Below are 14,466 nucleotides of genomic sequence, written 5' to 3'. Positions count from 1 at the left end.
AAAAAAGTGGCTATAGAGTCATGTGCTATTCATTATATCTGTGCTCATATTCAGAAATATAAAAAATGTTTAAGTTATTGAAATCGCTAATAAAAAATGTTCCCGTTTAAGCATGATTGTGTATTTTATAGTGTGGCTCAAGTAGTTTTCTAAATTCTTTTTGACTTCAGGATAGTTCCCAGTACAGTCTGTGAACTTAAAGAATATGATGAGATTTTTAATTTCAGCTTGTGTTTGGTTACATGGTAGTACAGTATTCATGCTAAATAATATTAAAATTGGTCATTATAATCTTTTCTCTAGCATAAGCTTAGTTTATTATGCATGCTACTGCGTGTTGGTACTTCATTGTGAGAAATCATTGAAATTGTCTTATACTGAATGGAATTGCTAGATTTTTTCATGTTTTTGTATTTACAGATATCTGCCAACAGATGGGCCCAATGATAGATGAAAAACTTGAGGAGATTGATAGGTAAGTTTTTTAAGCAAAGAATAAAAAATGGTTATCATAGCTTTACTTGTTCTTTGCAAACTTAGAACTAGTGAGAGTTTTTGTAGAACTGTATTATGTGGTAAAATTATTTTTTCAGTTTCCCAAGTTCATATAAGGTAATAGCAAGGTGGTAGTTTGTTATTTTGATAGGGATTTTTTTTTTTTAATCATGCCAGCATTGTACTATACATAGTTTGTGGACTTATGTTTTTATCACACCAATGATTTTTCCCTTGGGCTTGAATTGAGGGGATAGTGAGTGATGGAGAATAAAACAAGAGAACAAAATGAAACCAGACTCTTGGGTTAGTCTTCTTTTCACTTAGGGAAGTGTATTTTGCAGCGTGGGAAGCTAATCCAATGCAACAGTTTCTCATATGGTCCCCCTTCTTTGTATTTGTTTCCCTTTTGATTATCCAACTGACTATTGCTTAGAAATAGCAGAAGCACTAGTGAACTATTTCAGAAGCTAAGATTTTAACTTGATTCTGCTTTTTTTCTCTGATTCCTCAGAGCTTCCTATGAAGCTTAGAGATAGAAGCCATTGTGAGTGGAAGACAAGGGATAAGGCCTTCCTTATTTCTCAGCTGTCCTCCTTTCTAGCCTCTATTTGTTTTTGTTTTGTTTTGTTTTGCTTTTTTTTTTTTTTTTTTTTTTTTTTTGCAGTACTAGGGATCAGACTCAGGACCTTGTGCTTGCCAAGCAGGCACTTAACTATTGAGCTGTCTCCCTGGCCTTCCAGCCTCCATTTGTTGAACTACTATATAAAAAAGCACAAGGAGAAAGGGATGAAGTAGGACCAAAGTTTAGAAGAATAGGAGCCCGTTTTCCCCTCTGTGAGAGAAGTGCCATAGTAGCAGGGTTTTCTTTGCAATCACTAAAGATTATAAGTTTTGGGGCTAGGGAGATAGCTCAGCAGCCCTAGCATCTGCCTGAAAAGTGCAAGGACTTGGGTTTGATCCCCACATGCCGTGCCAGCCCCACTCTGAGCTGCAGAGTGAGACTCTTTACCAGAAGTAAATTCCTGCAACAATTAGTGAAATGTTGCTTATTTTAGAGAGAACAGTAAATAACTACTTAGACATGGTTATTAATGGTTACTGAATGCAAGGTTATTAATGGTTACTGAATGGTCAAACTGAGAAAGCTTGAAAAGAAAATACACTCAAAAGAAAAACAGGGTTTGGGGATATAGCTCAGTGGCATAGTACCTGCCTTGTGACAAGCACAAGATCCTGAGTTTGATCTGTGGTACCAAAAATAAAAGAAAAGAGAAGAAAAAAGAAAAGAAAAAGAAAAATGGTTAGTAGTACCCTAGGTGTGGGTAGGAGAATATTTAGAAACTTTTCTGCAGCCTAAAAGTAGTCGTCTTTTATCTAACACAGTAATTTCAAGCCCATACTAAATATTTTAGGACATTATGTAAATATTTAGCTAGTAAGGGTTCATCACAGTGTGATTTATGACAACAAAATTGAAATTAACTAATATATTCATACATTTTACACTAGTAAGCATTGTCCTTGATATATATCTCTGATATGGAAAGGTGTTATGTATAGAAAAAAAGACAGAAGACAAGGCATCTTTTTTTTTTTTGTGGTACCCGGGTTTGAACTCAGGACCTTGCACTTGCCAGGAAAGTGCTTATTCTACTGAGATATGTCCCTGGCCCAAGATAATATAATCTTAATTTTGTTGACTAAAAGAATGTTATTAGGGCTGGAGAGATAGCTTAGCAGAGTAAGCGCCTGCTTAGGCAAGTTCAGAGACCAAGGTTTGATCCCTGCACTGATTCTGCGCCAGTTCCGACCCCAGGCGCACTGAACCAGCGACCTTGTCCAGGCCTGGTGGCGCAAGCCTGTAATCTCAGTGCTGGGAAGGCTGAAAACAGGAGGATCACTATGAGTCCAAGCTGCATGGTGAGACTGTACCACATACATAAAAAATAAAATAAAATTTAAAAAGAATGTCGTTAAAACTCAAAATGACTTCTGCTCAGTTAATTTTTGAATGAGAGCTCATTTGTTATCAGTTCTTTTACCAGTTTGTTTTTGATTAAGTCAACTGGCGTGCTCTTGGTCACTGACTGCAGATGCATCTTCTGTTCTGGTAAATAGTTCACTGTGCTTTAACAGGTTTTTATTGACTACTCCTATCAGGAATCTAAAGATGAATAAAATGTTTCTTTTCTTAAATGGGTCATCAACAGCTTGTATTCCTAAGAAAAACAGCTCTGCTATTAGAAAACTAAATTGCTATTTCATGTTAGTCTGTCTTTGTACAGTATAGTTTTGTAGCATTTATCATACTAAGCACTTGTATTAGCTAGACATGTAAACTGCAAAAAGCAGTTAGATAGTTTTAATGAAGGGAGTTAGATAGTTTTAATGAAGGGAGATCCATTGTTTGCACTTGACTGTGTTCCAAACTGTTCTAATATGATTTCCTGCTATTCCTCAGAAAAGATTTTACTGCCCTGATGAAGATCCATTTTTCATCCTTTCCCTGGATAGTCTGAATGCTCCTTTTGCCTGCCTTTATTGACCCTGTCCCACCAGCTTGACAAAGGCTTTCCTTTTGGCTTGCCCTGTCTATCCTACGTAAGGGCCAGCTTAAGTCCCAGCTTTGCCCTTTCAGTTTACCACAGCCCAAATTAATTCTTCTGCTCTCTATCTAGGCCATATAATTTTGAATTCAGTTGTATATTATGTGCTGTCTTTCATGTTCTTAACCTTGTCTCCCCAATAGATTGTGATCTCTTTGAAGAACAGAATCATACTTTCTGCTTGTTTTTCTTTAGTATAATTTTAGACATAGTTCATTAAAAATTTGGTGTTGCTTTGAGGTTATGTCTCAGATCTTTAAAAGTGATAATGGAGTACAATGATTATGGCTTCTCTTGATATTTCATTAGCATAATGGGTTGTGTGTACCAAATTCTTATGGTTCTTAGTCACACATGTTAGCATGTATTCTTAACTTCTGTAGCTTTGGGTGGTTTGCAGTTGATGTTTCCAAAAATAGTTTGACCTGCTTTATATAGTCATTCATGCAAGAGAGAGAGAGCAAGCACTTCTTTTTTTTTAACTCAAGCATAATAGATTCTAATAGAGGAAAAGTAAAAAAGGTTTCATAGAGTCAATCCATGTTTCTACTTGGTTGGCCTTGTATCTGTTTGCTTCTCTTGTCTGTGTTTATATAGAAATAACCTCATCCATTAAACCAGTTTGTGGATGCTTTAGGGCAATTAAAAGCTGATCATTTTTTAAAAATTGTCAGTTGCAGAAATAATTGCTAATTACTCTCAGGGGAACAGATAAAATTGTACCAAGTCAATACAAGCTTATACAAGCTCTTCAGTTTCTATGGCAAATAATCAAAATACCATTTGGGCAAATAAAGTACTTGATTTGACTTTCTCAAAACCAAGAAACCAGAGCCAGCAGTATAGCTCAGGGGACTAAGTGCATGCTTAGGTAAGTGCAGGGGCCAGGGTTCGATCCCTGGCAATGCATGCCATGCCGGCCCCCCTCCTGGGCACACTGAGCCAGCAGTGGAGTCCGGAAGTGGTGGCACATGCCTGTAATTCCAGCACTAGGGAGGCAGAAATCAGGAGGATAACTATGAGTCCAAGCTGTGTAGTGAGACCCTGCACAAAGAAAAAAAAAAGTTAAAAACAAATCAGTAAAAAAGAACAGTAGAGATCAGCTTGTCTACATTTTTACTTGTATTTTTGAGGATGATTATTAAAATATATTTAAGTGAAAATGTAGTTTTTTAAAATGACCAAGCTTTTATTTTAGTCATATTTCAAAGAGGTTCTAGGCCTTACCTAAATACTTCCTTTTACTGAGATTTATAATTAGGACTGGGACTCTTACCTAAATTGAGAAACTTATTTTTCTTTATAATTGAATTTTCAACAGGAACCTATAATAATTAAACTTAATTTTCCTAGCACCAGAATTATGAATTGATTGCTTTTTATCAGATAAGTTATATCAACCTTGCTATTAATTAATTTATTCCAGTTTTCTTTTGAGTATTTTCACTGTATCTAAAAAGAACCTTTTAAAATATGAGTAGGAAATGTGCTAAATTTAAAAAATAATTTACATTGCTAAATACATGCCTAAAAAGAAGAGTATGAAAATGCTTTTCTTCTGCATCAGGAAGCATTCAGAATTGTCCGAATTGAATGTAAAGGTCTTAGAAGCTCTGGAACTATATAACAGATTGGTGAATGAAGCACCGCTGTACTCAGTCTATTCAAAGCTCCATCCTTCAGCGCATTACCCATCCACAGCAGCTGGGGTTCCATTGCAGGTGAGCATGTTTTTTTTTAATATTTATTTATTTTTGTGTGTGTGGCCAGCTCAGCCCACCAGGGGGCGGGGCTGGCTGGCATGTGGTGCTGGGGGATTGAACTGCAGTCCCTGTGTTTTGCTTAGTTTAGCTTGTTCTAAGTAGGTGCTTTAGACCACTGAGCCATCTCACCAGCCCCGAGCATGTTTTTTTTAAACATTTTTCAAAATTATAATTTTAATTTTTAAGAAAACAGTTTAAAGCATGGTATTCATTTCTGTGGTCCATGTCTTTGATGGTTTCAAGAAATATTAGCTAAGCAATTAATTTAACCACAACAAATTAGATATTGATATTTCAGAAATACATTTTGTTCAGTTTTATTTTCAAAAGACCATTAAAAATATGAGGTAATTCTGAATTTTTCATATGCTTCTATAAGAGCAAAGCACCAATACTCACGTAAATATAAATCCTCTTCGTAAGTATAAAATACAAACCCTCTCATTTAGGGCCTCAAATATCACATGCCTTCTGGGCAAGGTACTGGTACTATTCGTGATCTTCACCAAGGTAGAACATTTCTTGCAAAATCTTTTTCAGGATTTGTTTGACTTACGTTATTATGAAAAGATTTGGTTAATGAACTTCAGTTCTTAGAATATGCATTGTATTTTCTGAGACACTTAAATTTATGAAGATTTGTGTATAATGAAGATATGCAGGTCTGTGAGGGATAGATGTGATAAGCCATTTATAATCTGCATCTTTTTTCTGTACTTTTTACCTTTTTGTGCTTGCCAGCTGACATGAATATTTTAAATACTTTTCCAAATTTTAGCCAATTTATAAACTCAGAATGAACTTAAATGAGCAAAATTCCTATTAACTTATGAGAACTATGTAATTTGTAAGAAGTGTGAAGGAGACACCAAAAAGCAAAAGCAGGATGTGGGTACGTAAATTAGATGATGTAACGTTATTATTAAGTTAAAACATGGTTATTTTGGCAACTTGCATAAGAGAAGATGCACTTATCAAGTATGTCAGACCCAGACTTTAAAAAATTACATAGTAAGAAGAACATGGATGGAAAGATGCTGGAGTTTAGTATTGCTTCTGTTTTCAGAGCTGCTCATTGCTGCTGTGAAATGAAATAAAAAAAAAATACTACCTTGGTTCATAAGTGCTTATGTTTGCAAATTCTGTGTAGTGACAAACAGAACTACAGCTGTCTTCCCCACACATATACAACCATCTTCCCCAAAATTGTAAGAAACTAAGTTTGTAAACCAAAGTAGTACTATAGAAGTATCTCTGTCATTGGGTGATAGGTAAGCATATTTGCTTCTTTGTGTTTATAAAGGATTGTCATTCCTGTTTCAGGTTTTTATGTTTAGTTGCATTCTATTTATAAATCTGTTTTGTTAAACCCAACTTTTTTTTTTTGGTTGGGGGTAGTGGTACTGGGCATTGATCCCAGATTAGACTTGAATTAGATACTCCTCCTGCCTCAGCCTCCTAGACTGCTACAAGTATAGGTGTGCGCCACCATGTTTGGCTAACCACAACTAATTTCACTGAAGTTAACGTTCTATTGGTATTATTCTTCATATAACCTCTATCAACACTGTTGACATGGAAAGAGTACATGAAATTTGGTATGGTAGCACACATCTGTAATTACAGCTCCCTGGGAGTCTGAGGCAGGAGTATCACAGATTTAAGCCCCATCTTGGGCAGTTTAGTGAGGCCCTGTCTCAAAAAAAAAAAAAAAAAAAAAGAGGGGGAGTGGTTGCTTAGATAGCTCAGTGTGAAGTTTCTATTCTGCTTTGAAAAATAGCTATACTAGACACAGGCGATGCAGCACACCACTTGTGCTACAAGACCACTCAGAACCTAAGCTGCAGAACGGGTCTGTTCTCACAGTCTCCACTGTTTTCAGTGGGTTGCTGCATGTCATCCAAGGAGGTTATGTGATTGCACTTCATGTACTTTATTTGGCAGAGCAGCATTCTACATCTTCATGTGAATGGTCTTTGTTTTAAAAATAGCCTTTATATTTATGAGACATGTGCATTGTTTTTAATGTCGTATAAGTAGACAGAGTAACTCTGTCTTAAAGAAGCTGTTACTATGCAAACTAAGTAGGGCACAGATAAACATCCTGTCACCAGGTTTTACCCCAAAGGATACATCTCATCCCCTACCCGTGGCTCTTCCTTTCTTGTCCCGTTGGTTTTGAAGGTAGGAGATCCTATAACAGACATGGCTGTTGGGGGCCTGGTGTCCTAATATCATCTCTTCTCCGACATTTTCTCCTATATCAAGGAGTGGAGAGAGTGAAGGTCATCATTGTCATGAAGACCTAAAGTGCTGGTGGACTTCGCTTCAAGGAAGTTCTGTGGCTTTGTGGCAAGACACACAGTTCTGAGTAATGGGCACTCTGGATGGATTCCAACTCAATATGTACAAATACACTACCTTTCTCCTTTCTTGTCCTCTTCCCAGTCTCCTTCAAAATACAAGAACAGTAAAGCAAATCATATACAGTATTTGGCACTGTAATTTGTAAACTTTTCACATTTTGCTCTGGGATGGATAGTTTGGTGGAATCAGATTGCTTCCACCAAAAACTATAACATTGTCTTTTTAAAGTCTGTTAAAATTTTAGACATTCCAAGTAGTTGTTTGAGAGAGCAGTGCCTCAACTTTGTCTTTTTGGTTGCTAGACATACCCAGTTCAGTCACATGGTGGAAACTACATGGGTCAAAACTTTCACCAAGTAACTGCTGCCCAAAGCTATACCTTAGGACCAGATCATATTAGTCCTTTGCGATCTCTACCTCCAAATGTGAATTCTTCATTAACAACGCAGCCTGCTCAAACTCCATATTTAAGGTAAGTTTTAGGGAGCTGTATTGATTTTTGTAAACTTTGAAAATGTATAATCTTTCTCTTTGAAGTAATAATCCAGATTTTAATTCTTAAGACAAAATTATAGAAGTTCTTGTTCTTTTTTTTTTTTTGGTGTTTTAAGGAGGGGTCTACAGGATGTTCAGGGTCTCACTACTAGATCGGACTCAGTGATTCTCCTGTTTACAGCCTCCCAAGTGCTGGGATTACAGGCACACACCACCACACCCAGTCTCAATTGTCTCAGTGGGGTGCCCTGGGGGTGGGGCCAGCATGGCAGGCCCAGGGATCAAACCCCTGGCCCCTGCGCCTGCTTGCAGATGCTTTAATCTGCTGAGCTATTTGACTGGCACTGGAAGTTCTTATTCTTACTTTTCATTTTATTTTTTGTGGTACCAGGGATTGAACTCAGTACCTTGTGCTTGCCATCTCCCCAGCCTTGAAGTGCCTGTTCTTAAAGTGGGATAGGGTTGCTCTTGGCTTTCCTTCTATGATGGGTTTCCATACTTAAGCCTACTGTTTTGGGTTTCTGGACAAAATGAAGCTTATTGTCTTTTATGGAGACTAAAGCCCTGGAGAGGTTTAGCACAGTAGTATAATCCTTGTAGACTTTCTTATCTGCATTTTCCTTTTAGAAAACTATTGTCAGTTTGACCTTTAAAAGGAAGTATGTTTGAGCTGTGGAGTTTTTATATGAACACTTTCCTGAATTTCACTTTAAATCTTTTCTTCTGTTCACTTTCACCATAGAAAATGTTTATTCAGTATAATCATGGGTACATGATTTCTAAGGTCCCTTTTCACTCTTAAACTCCATGAGTGTGTATTTAGACATTACTTAAAGATTAAATAAGCCGAGACTGGGTGTAGTGGCACACTCCTATAATCCCAGCTCTTGGGAGCCTGTCAACAGGCGGATCACTACAAGTCCTATCTAGTAGTGAGACCTTGAACATGCTGTAGACCCTTCCCTAAAATACAAAAAAAAAAAAAAAAAAAAAGGAAAAGAAAAATTAAACAAGCCTATTTATTTTAGTGTTTATTTAGATTTAAATAAAATGTTGGTATTTATAAAATTTTGTTACATTGAGTAACAGAGGTCATAGGGAAAAAAACCCTTGTATATTGCAAATTATTTAAAATTAAATATATATATTTTTTAAGGTAAGTGAACACATTTTTATTGTTCAAGAGAAAAAACATTTTATTAGTAAAGCAAATATCAACAGATACCAGTATAAACAATAGGAAGCTACACCGGTGTTTCTTTTCTATACAATAAGTTAAAATGTTCAATATCTAAGCATATTTTAACTTCCTTAATGGAAGTATAAAGCATTACACAGAACACTATACCATATTTAAGCCAACAAGTAAATCCTAACAAGTGGCCTAGATAATAAGTATATAAATTATCTTCCATATTAGAATTTTCTCTTTGGAATCCAAATGACATATAAATTTAAAAATATCATTATAATTTTAATCTCTCACTTTTAAGCATTCAGCTAGAAATTATTTTATACAAGTTTTTTAGAGGATTTCCCTCAGAAACAGAGAAAAATGTTTTTATCTGTCTCGTGAAATTTTGTATGTTTTCTCTATTATGTCTTTTGATATTAATTCTAAATTGACAGAACACTTAAATGAAGTGAATTATACTTTCTCTTGCCAAAAACTAGGAAAGCTAAAATTATTTTTGATCTATTAAATCTAGTGTCTTTCATCATTAGATATAAAGTATGTTAACCATCTTAACAAGTTAGGTAAGTGTGGATCATGTAAAATGAAATTTTGTAAATAGTATACTATGCAGTAAAAGCTTAGTAAAATTAAATCCTGTAAAATTAAATATATTTTAAAAGAAAAGTATACCATAGCAGATTCAGGAGAAAATGGAAATCTTGCATTTTGTGGAGAGTTTTCAGCTTGGTTTGGTCTGTGTTAGTAGTAGTGGTGATAAGTAAATCAGTCTTCTGTACTTCTCCCTGGGTAGACTGTGGGTCCTAGGCAAATTACAGTTCTATCTTTGTAGTGAAAGGTCCCTACTAACAGAGATCTTGAAGAGTGGTGAGAAAGTGCTGGGTTGGGAGGTGAGGAGGGACAGTATGGTCTGAAACACCATCTGGAGCCATGGCTCCATTCTCATGGGACCAAGAAACAGGGACCCTGGCAGAAACAGTTTGTGCCCCTTAATGTTTTGATGTCTTTTGGTGAAAGATGTGCTGATTTTTTTTTTTTTTTTTTAGCATTCTTCTATTCTTAGAAAATGTAGAATTACATTTACAGTTCTTGATACCTGTAATGATTAAATAGTAATCAGAGAAGCAGAGCTGCATAGGCTCAGAAAAGGCATTTTTTGTCATGACAATTGATCTCTGACCATAATCTAGATAATGCAAAATACATATGATTTTTCTCTTTAAATTTTATTTGTAGCACTGGACAAGACACTGTTTGCAGTCCTTACATGAACCAGAACTCTAACCTCCCATCAGCTACTGGTGCGGCCGCTTACACCCCGCAGGTGGGGACGTCCGTGGATGTGTCACCCTACCAGAACACTCCTTGCAGCCTGCCACAGCTGGTGGGCTTTCCGGTGGCAGTTCCGGCTCACTCCGTTGCACAGCAGCAAACAAATTGTCAGCAGCAGCCTCTCCTTTAGAGACAAACGGCTTTCTTGAAAGCCTTAAGTGTATCTGGGAATCCTAAAACTTCTTTCCTTTCAACTCAAAAGGACCATGAATAAATAAAGCACAAAACCTATCTTACCCTGAAGGCCATAAAAGGATTTTTTTTAGTCCAGAGTGTTTGAAGTCGGTGTTGTGATCAGAGGCAGCTTAAAGGTACTGCTAGTTGGATTTCTTGTACTTTCAAATGTCTACATGAATCTGGACAACCAGTAGATAGCCCTATGACACTAAACAGGATGGGATAGGAGTGTAAAAGTTTTATTTTAAAGAAAACATTGTTTCCCCCTACTGTGTCATGATAAGAGCACTGGAGACCGTTAAATATTTTTTGTCTGTATGTTTTTGTCAGGGCCTTCCACACACTATTGTTTTAAAAGGCAAACGTGCTTTTGGGTGAGCATTTAGCTTGCCAAAGTATTTCCTTTTGGCTCCTTAATTTGCAGTTGTGTTTGCAGTCCTGTCAGTTTTTTTGTCAGTGTTATGTTGAGTAACAATTAGCATATAATTGTCTACAGAAGCAAGAGCAATTGGGAAGGAATAAAAATGTTTTCTCGTCCTAACAGTGAAAACCATGTAAATGCAGGTGTGTGATAAAGCATTTAGCTTGTCCCCTGACCTCAAAAAAACATGGCCAGTCCCAGGGGAAATTATTTCCTGCAAGCATCCCTGGTATTTGGAATTAACCACCAATGACCTTTTCAAGTGATTTTTGGCCATTGTCTTATGAAGATATGATCCATTTGTTTTCCTTCCTACAGTGTGTTATGCTGTATTTCCTTTTTAGGATTATATGAAACATTCCTAATAATTTGATGTGATGTAAACCAAGTATGGGTGATTGGTGTGTTTTTATTAATGTGTATGTTTCTTTAAGAAGTGATTTGTTCCATTGCTAGGCTGTCATCAGGATAAGTTGTTGAAAAGTTTTTTCATTCATTTCAGAAGTAGTTCTGAGCCTTTGGAATTCCACATACTGTAAAAGTTGGTAGCAAATCAATAAGAATTGTTTTGTATTGAAGAAATTTACGCAGTACAACATAGAAAATGCAGATAGGTATGGTTATAGATATATATTATTTAGGCTGGCAAAAATACTGGACAGAAGTTTAATTTGTAAGAAATTAAAACTTTTTGCATGGATACAAAATTTCTATATTTCTTTTTAAAGTACTTAATCTTTCTACAAAGAGCCCATTTGATGACATTTCTGGGAATTTTGTCATTACCTATTTACAGAAATTTTATTATAAACATGTTCCTTTTTCAAAGAAACTATCCTATGACAAAATTTGGAAGTTTAATGCCCGCCACTATGTTGTTTCTGATACAAGTATGAAAATTTTAATCTTTAATGACCTGTGGTCTGTCATCCAGTGTTTTCCTTCCAGGTAAATTCAGTTATGTACATGAAAAACTTTTTAAAATGGCACTTTTTGGAACCAAATCTGTTCTTTAAAAAAGAAAAGAAAATATAAATTCCAAAGCTGCTTTTGATAATGTTTTCATTCACATGCAAAATCTTACCTTTTCTTATGAACTATATTTAGTAAATGTATTTTAGTGTTTGTGTGAATGTGTTTTGTTTGTCATCTAAATTGTAGTTCAGCATAAATCTTTGATCCAGTATAAATACTGCATACCCATTAAATTGGGATCAAAAAATTAAGTAACCTAGCTTTAGAATATAAAACATGACATGTATATAACTACATTGCCATTTATCTATAAAATTTTATACATGCAGAAATTTCTTCCTCTTAAAAATAATTTTATTTTTGTCTTGTATATGGAATTTGTGCTAGAGTTTGTTGCTAGTATAAATTGCTGTTGATCTGATATTTTTGGTGTTAATATAAGGTGGTTCTTTTTTCCCGTGACCTTATGAATTGTATTTATTTTAAGATGTTTATATTTACGTGTGTTCTGCCAAAGGAATGGTCTGATTTAAGATATGTATGTTGGGGTCATACTGTTCTGTATCAAAAATTAAAACAAAATAACTTCTACCTTTTTTTGGTATATTAGAATTCCTGAAAATTTATAATAGAACTAATTTTATAATACAGAGACTACCCCTAGGTATTAAAATATATGAACTGGAATATGTTTGTGAAAAATGTACAGCCAGCCAATATTATTTTTTAGTTTGATAATTTACAAAATTACTTGGTTATTTATTAATTAAAATGTTTGTCATTTAGGATTTGAGATTATTTGGAGATACGTTGTCATCTTACACTGTTTCAGGTAGCTTATATTTAACTATATAACAAATTTTACTATATGTTGAAGATAATTATAAAATTTTAACTTTTGACTTAAAAATTTGTGAATGTTTAAAAAATATATGGGTTGAGCTCGGGCTATAGCTCAGTGGTAGGAGTAGAGCATGTGTTCTTAGCATGCTCAAGGCTAGATTGATCCCTAGCACTGCAAAAAATATGTATGGCTTAGGAAGTATTACAAAACCATTTCTTAGTGAAAACCATAATGTTAATACTTCTGAATTCTAGGAGAGGACTTATTGAATTGTCATGGTGAGAATGCTGAAGTTATTTTTAGAAGTAATAAATTATAAATAATATAGCATTGATTTAGGATTTGCTTCTGTCAAAGGAAGTTTTCTTAATATCAGGTTTAGTCAGTAAATGAGAGGACTCAATTTGGTATTTTGTTGTTTGATTTAGTTTTGTTTTGAAGATTAAAGATTTAAAAAAAATTTTCCAGCTGAGATAATAATTCTAATTTTATCAAACTGTTCGAATTTGAATTTTTTTTTAAACCTTCCTGGTTCTGAAAGAGAAATTATATTGATTACATAGTAAAGTCAGTTGAATAACACCCCTCCCCATTTTTGTCTACCTCAACACCAGCATGTCACTTAGAAGGGCAGACTGTTATTTTAATTGGAAGTAGATTCTGCAGATGCAGTAGAAGTCATGCTGGACTTAAGGGTGGGGTCTGAATCTAAGACTAATGCCCTTATCTGAAGCAAAGACTGTGATGCAGTAGATGAGGCCACAGGTGAAGGTGGAGACGCAGTGGGAGCTGTGCTGTGACAGGCTGCCTGGGACCACCAGAAGCTGGAAGAGGGATTCGATTCTTCCCTGGAGCCTTCGGAGGGATTGTAGCCCTGCTGACCCTCCATTACAGACTTCTAGCCTTCAAAACTGAGATAAAATAAATTTGTCTTTTTAAGCCTCCAGTATATGATACTTTATTACATAGTCCTAGGAAACTAATAAGCATGAGTGAGTATACAATGAATTCTTTGTACTAAGCCCTTGGAACTTTTGTGAGATTGCTCCATATTGGTGCAGATGACATTGGTGGAGATGCTACTGAGAGATGACAGTAGTCCAGTAGCAGTGTTTTTATCTTGTCCAAACTATAGTTGCATTTCATGAAAAGATGACACAAAGTCCTCTGTTAATCCCTATTTTACTGATTTTTAATCTCACATTCACATTTCAGTAATTGATTTTTCTTATGCTGAAGTTGTGCACTGTTAAGGCTGTAATTCTTTGCATTTTCTGTCTGTGCTTCCCTATCTTGAGTGGTATTTAATGGGGGGGGATGGTCAAAGGCAAACGGCAGAGAAGCAACAGAAAAGCAGGGTGGATGTTACCTACAAAAGCTGCTGGGGAAGGGATTTCTCTTATTTTATATCAGTGAGGGGAGTTAAGGGTTTTCTACTATTTCAAAGATAGAAAGTGATCTGTATACTTTTATAAGCCAGCTGCCTCTCAAAAGAAAAAAAAAATTGAGATGAAATTCATGTAATAAAGTTAACCACATTAAAATATACCATTTTCATGGCGTTTAGTACATACATGCACTGCATCTAGTTTGAATAGTGGAACTTTTTCTGTTTGGCTTCTTTCTTTTAGGAGCTTCATTTACTTGCTGTGATGTTTTGCTCTCCATTTCTAGTGTAGCATATGTCAGTAGTGCATTTCCTTTCCTGGCTGAATTGTTGCATTTTATGTCAACAGTTTATCTGAGCTATTGAGCTGTTTACCTTTTTTGACTATTGTAAGTAATGCCACAGT

The 14,466-nt window shown here is 35.5% G+C and overlaps 1 protein-coding gene across 2 annotated transcripts in view; it reads left to right on the top strand.

Annotated features, from left to right (window-relative positions):
* The window catches only part of Stam2 (signal transducing adaptor molecule 2), a 51,420-nt gene extending 37,837 nt beyond the window's left edge, over positions 1-13,583 (top strand). For both annotated transcript variants that reach the window (XM_023721351.1, XM_004636665.2), the window contains exons 11-14: positions 421-475; positions 4,672-4,825; positions 7,537-7,706; positions 10,161-13,583. In XM_023721351.1, coding sequence (XP_023577119.1) covers positions 421-475; positions 4,672-4,825; positions 7,537-7,706; positions 10,161-10,386 — 605 coding nt within the window. In that variant the 3' untranslated portion in view covers positions 10,387-13,583. The remainder of the gene's footprint in view (positions 1-420; positions 476-4,671; positions 4,826-7,536; positions 7,707-10,160) is intronic.
* Positions 13,584-14,466: the final 883 nt, after the last annotated feature.

Source organism: Octodon degus, unplaced genomic scaffold (assembly GCF_000260255.1).
Source record: "Octodon degus isolate 3935 unplaced genomic scaffold, OctDeg1.0 scaffold00082, whole genome shotgun sequence".
In the NCBI taxonomy this organism is placed as follows: domain Eukaryota; kingdom Metazoa; phylum Chordata; class Mammalia; order Rodentia; family Octodontidae; genus Octodon; species Octodon degus.
This window is presented reverse-complemented; position numbering and strand designations above follow the sequence as displayed.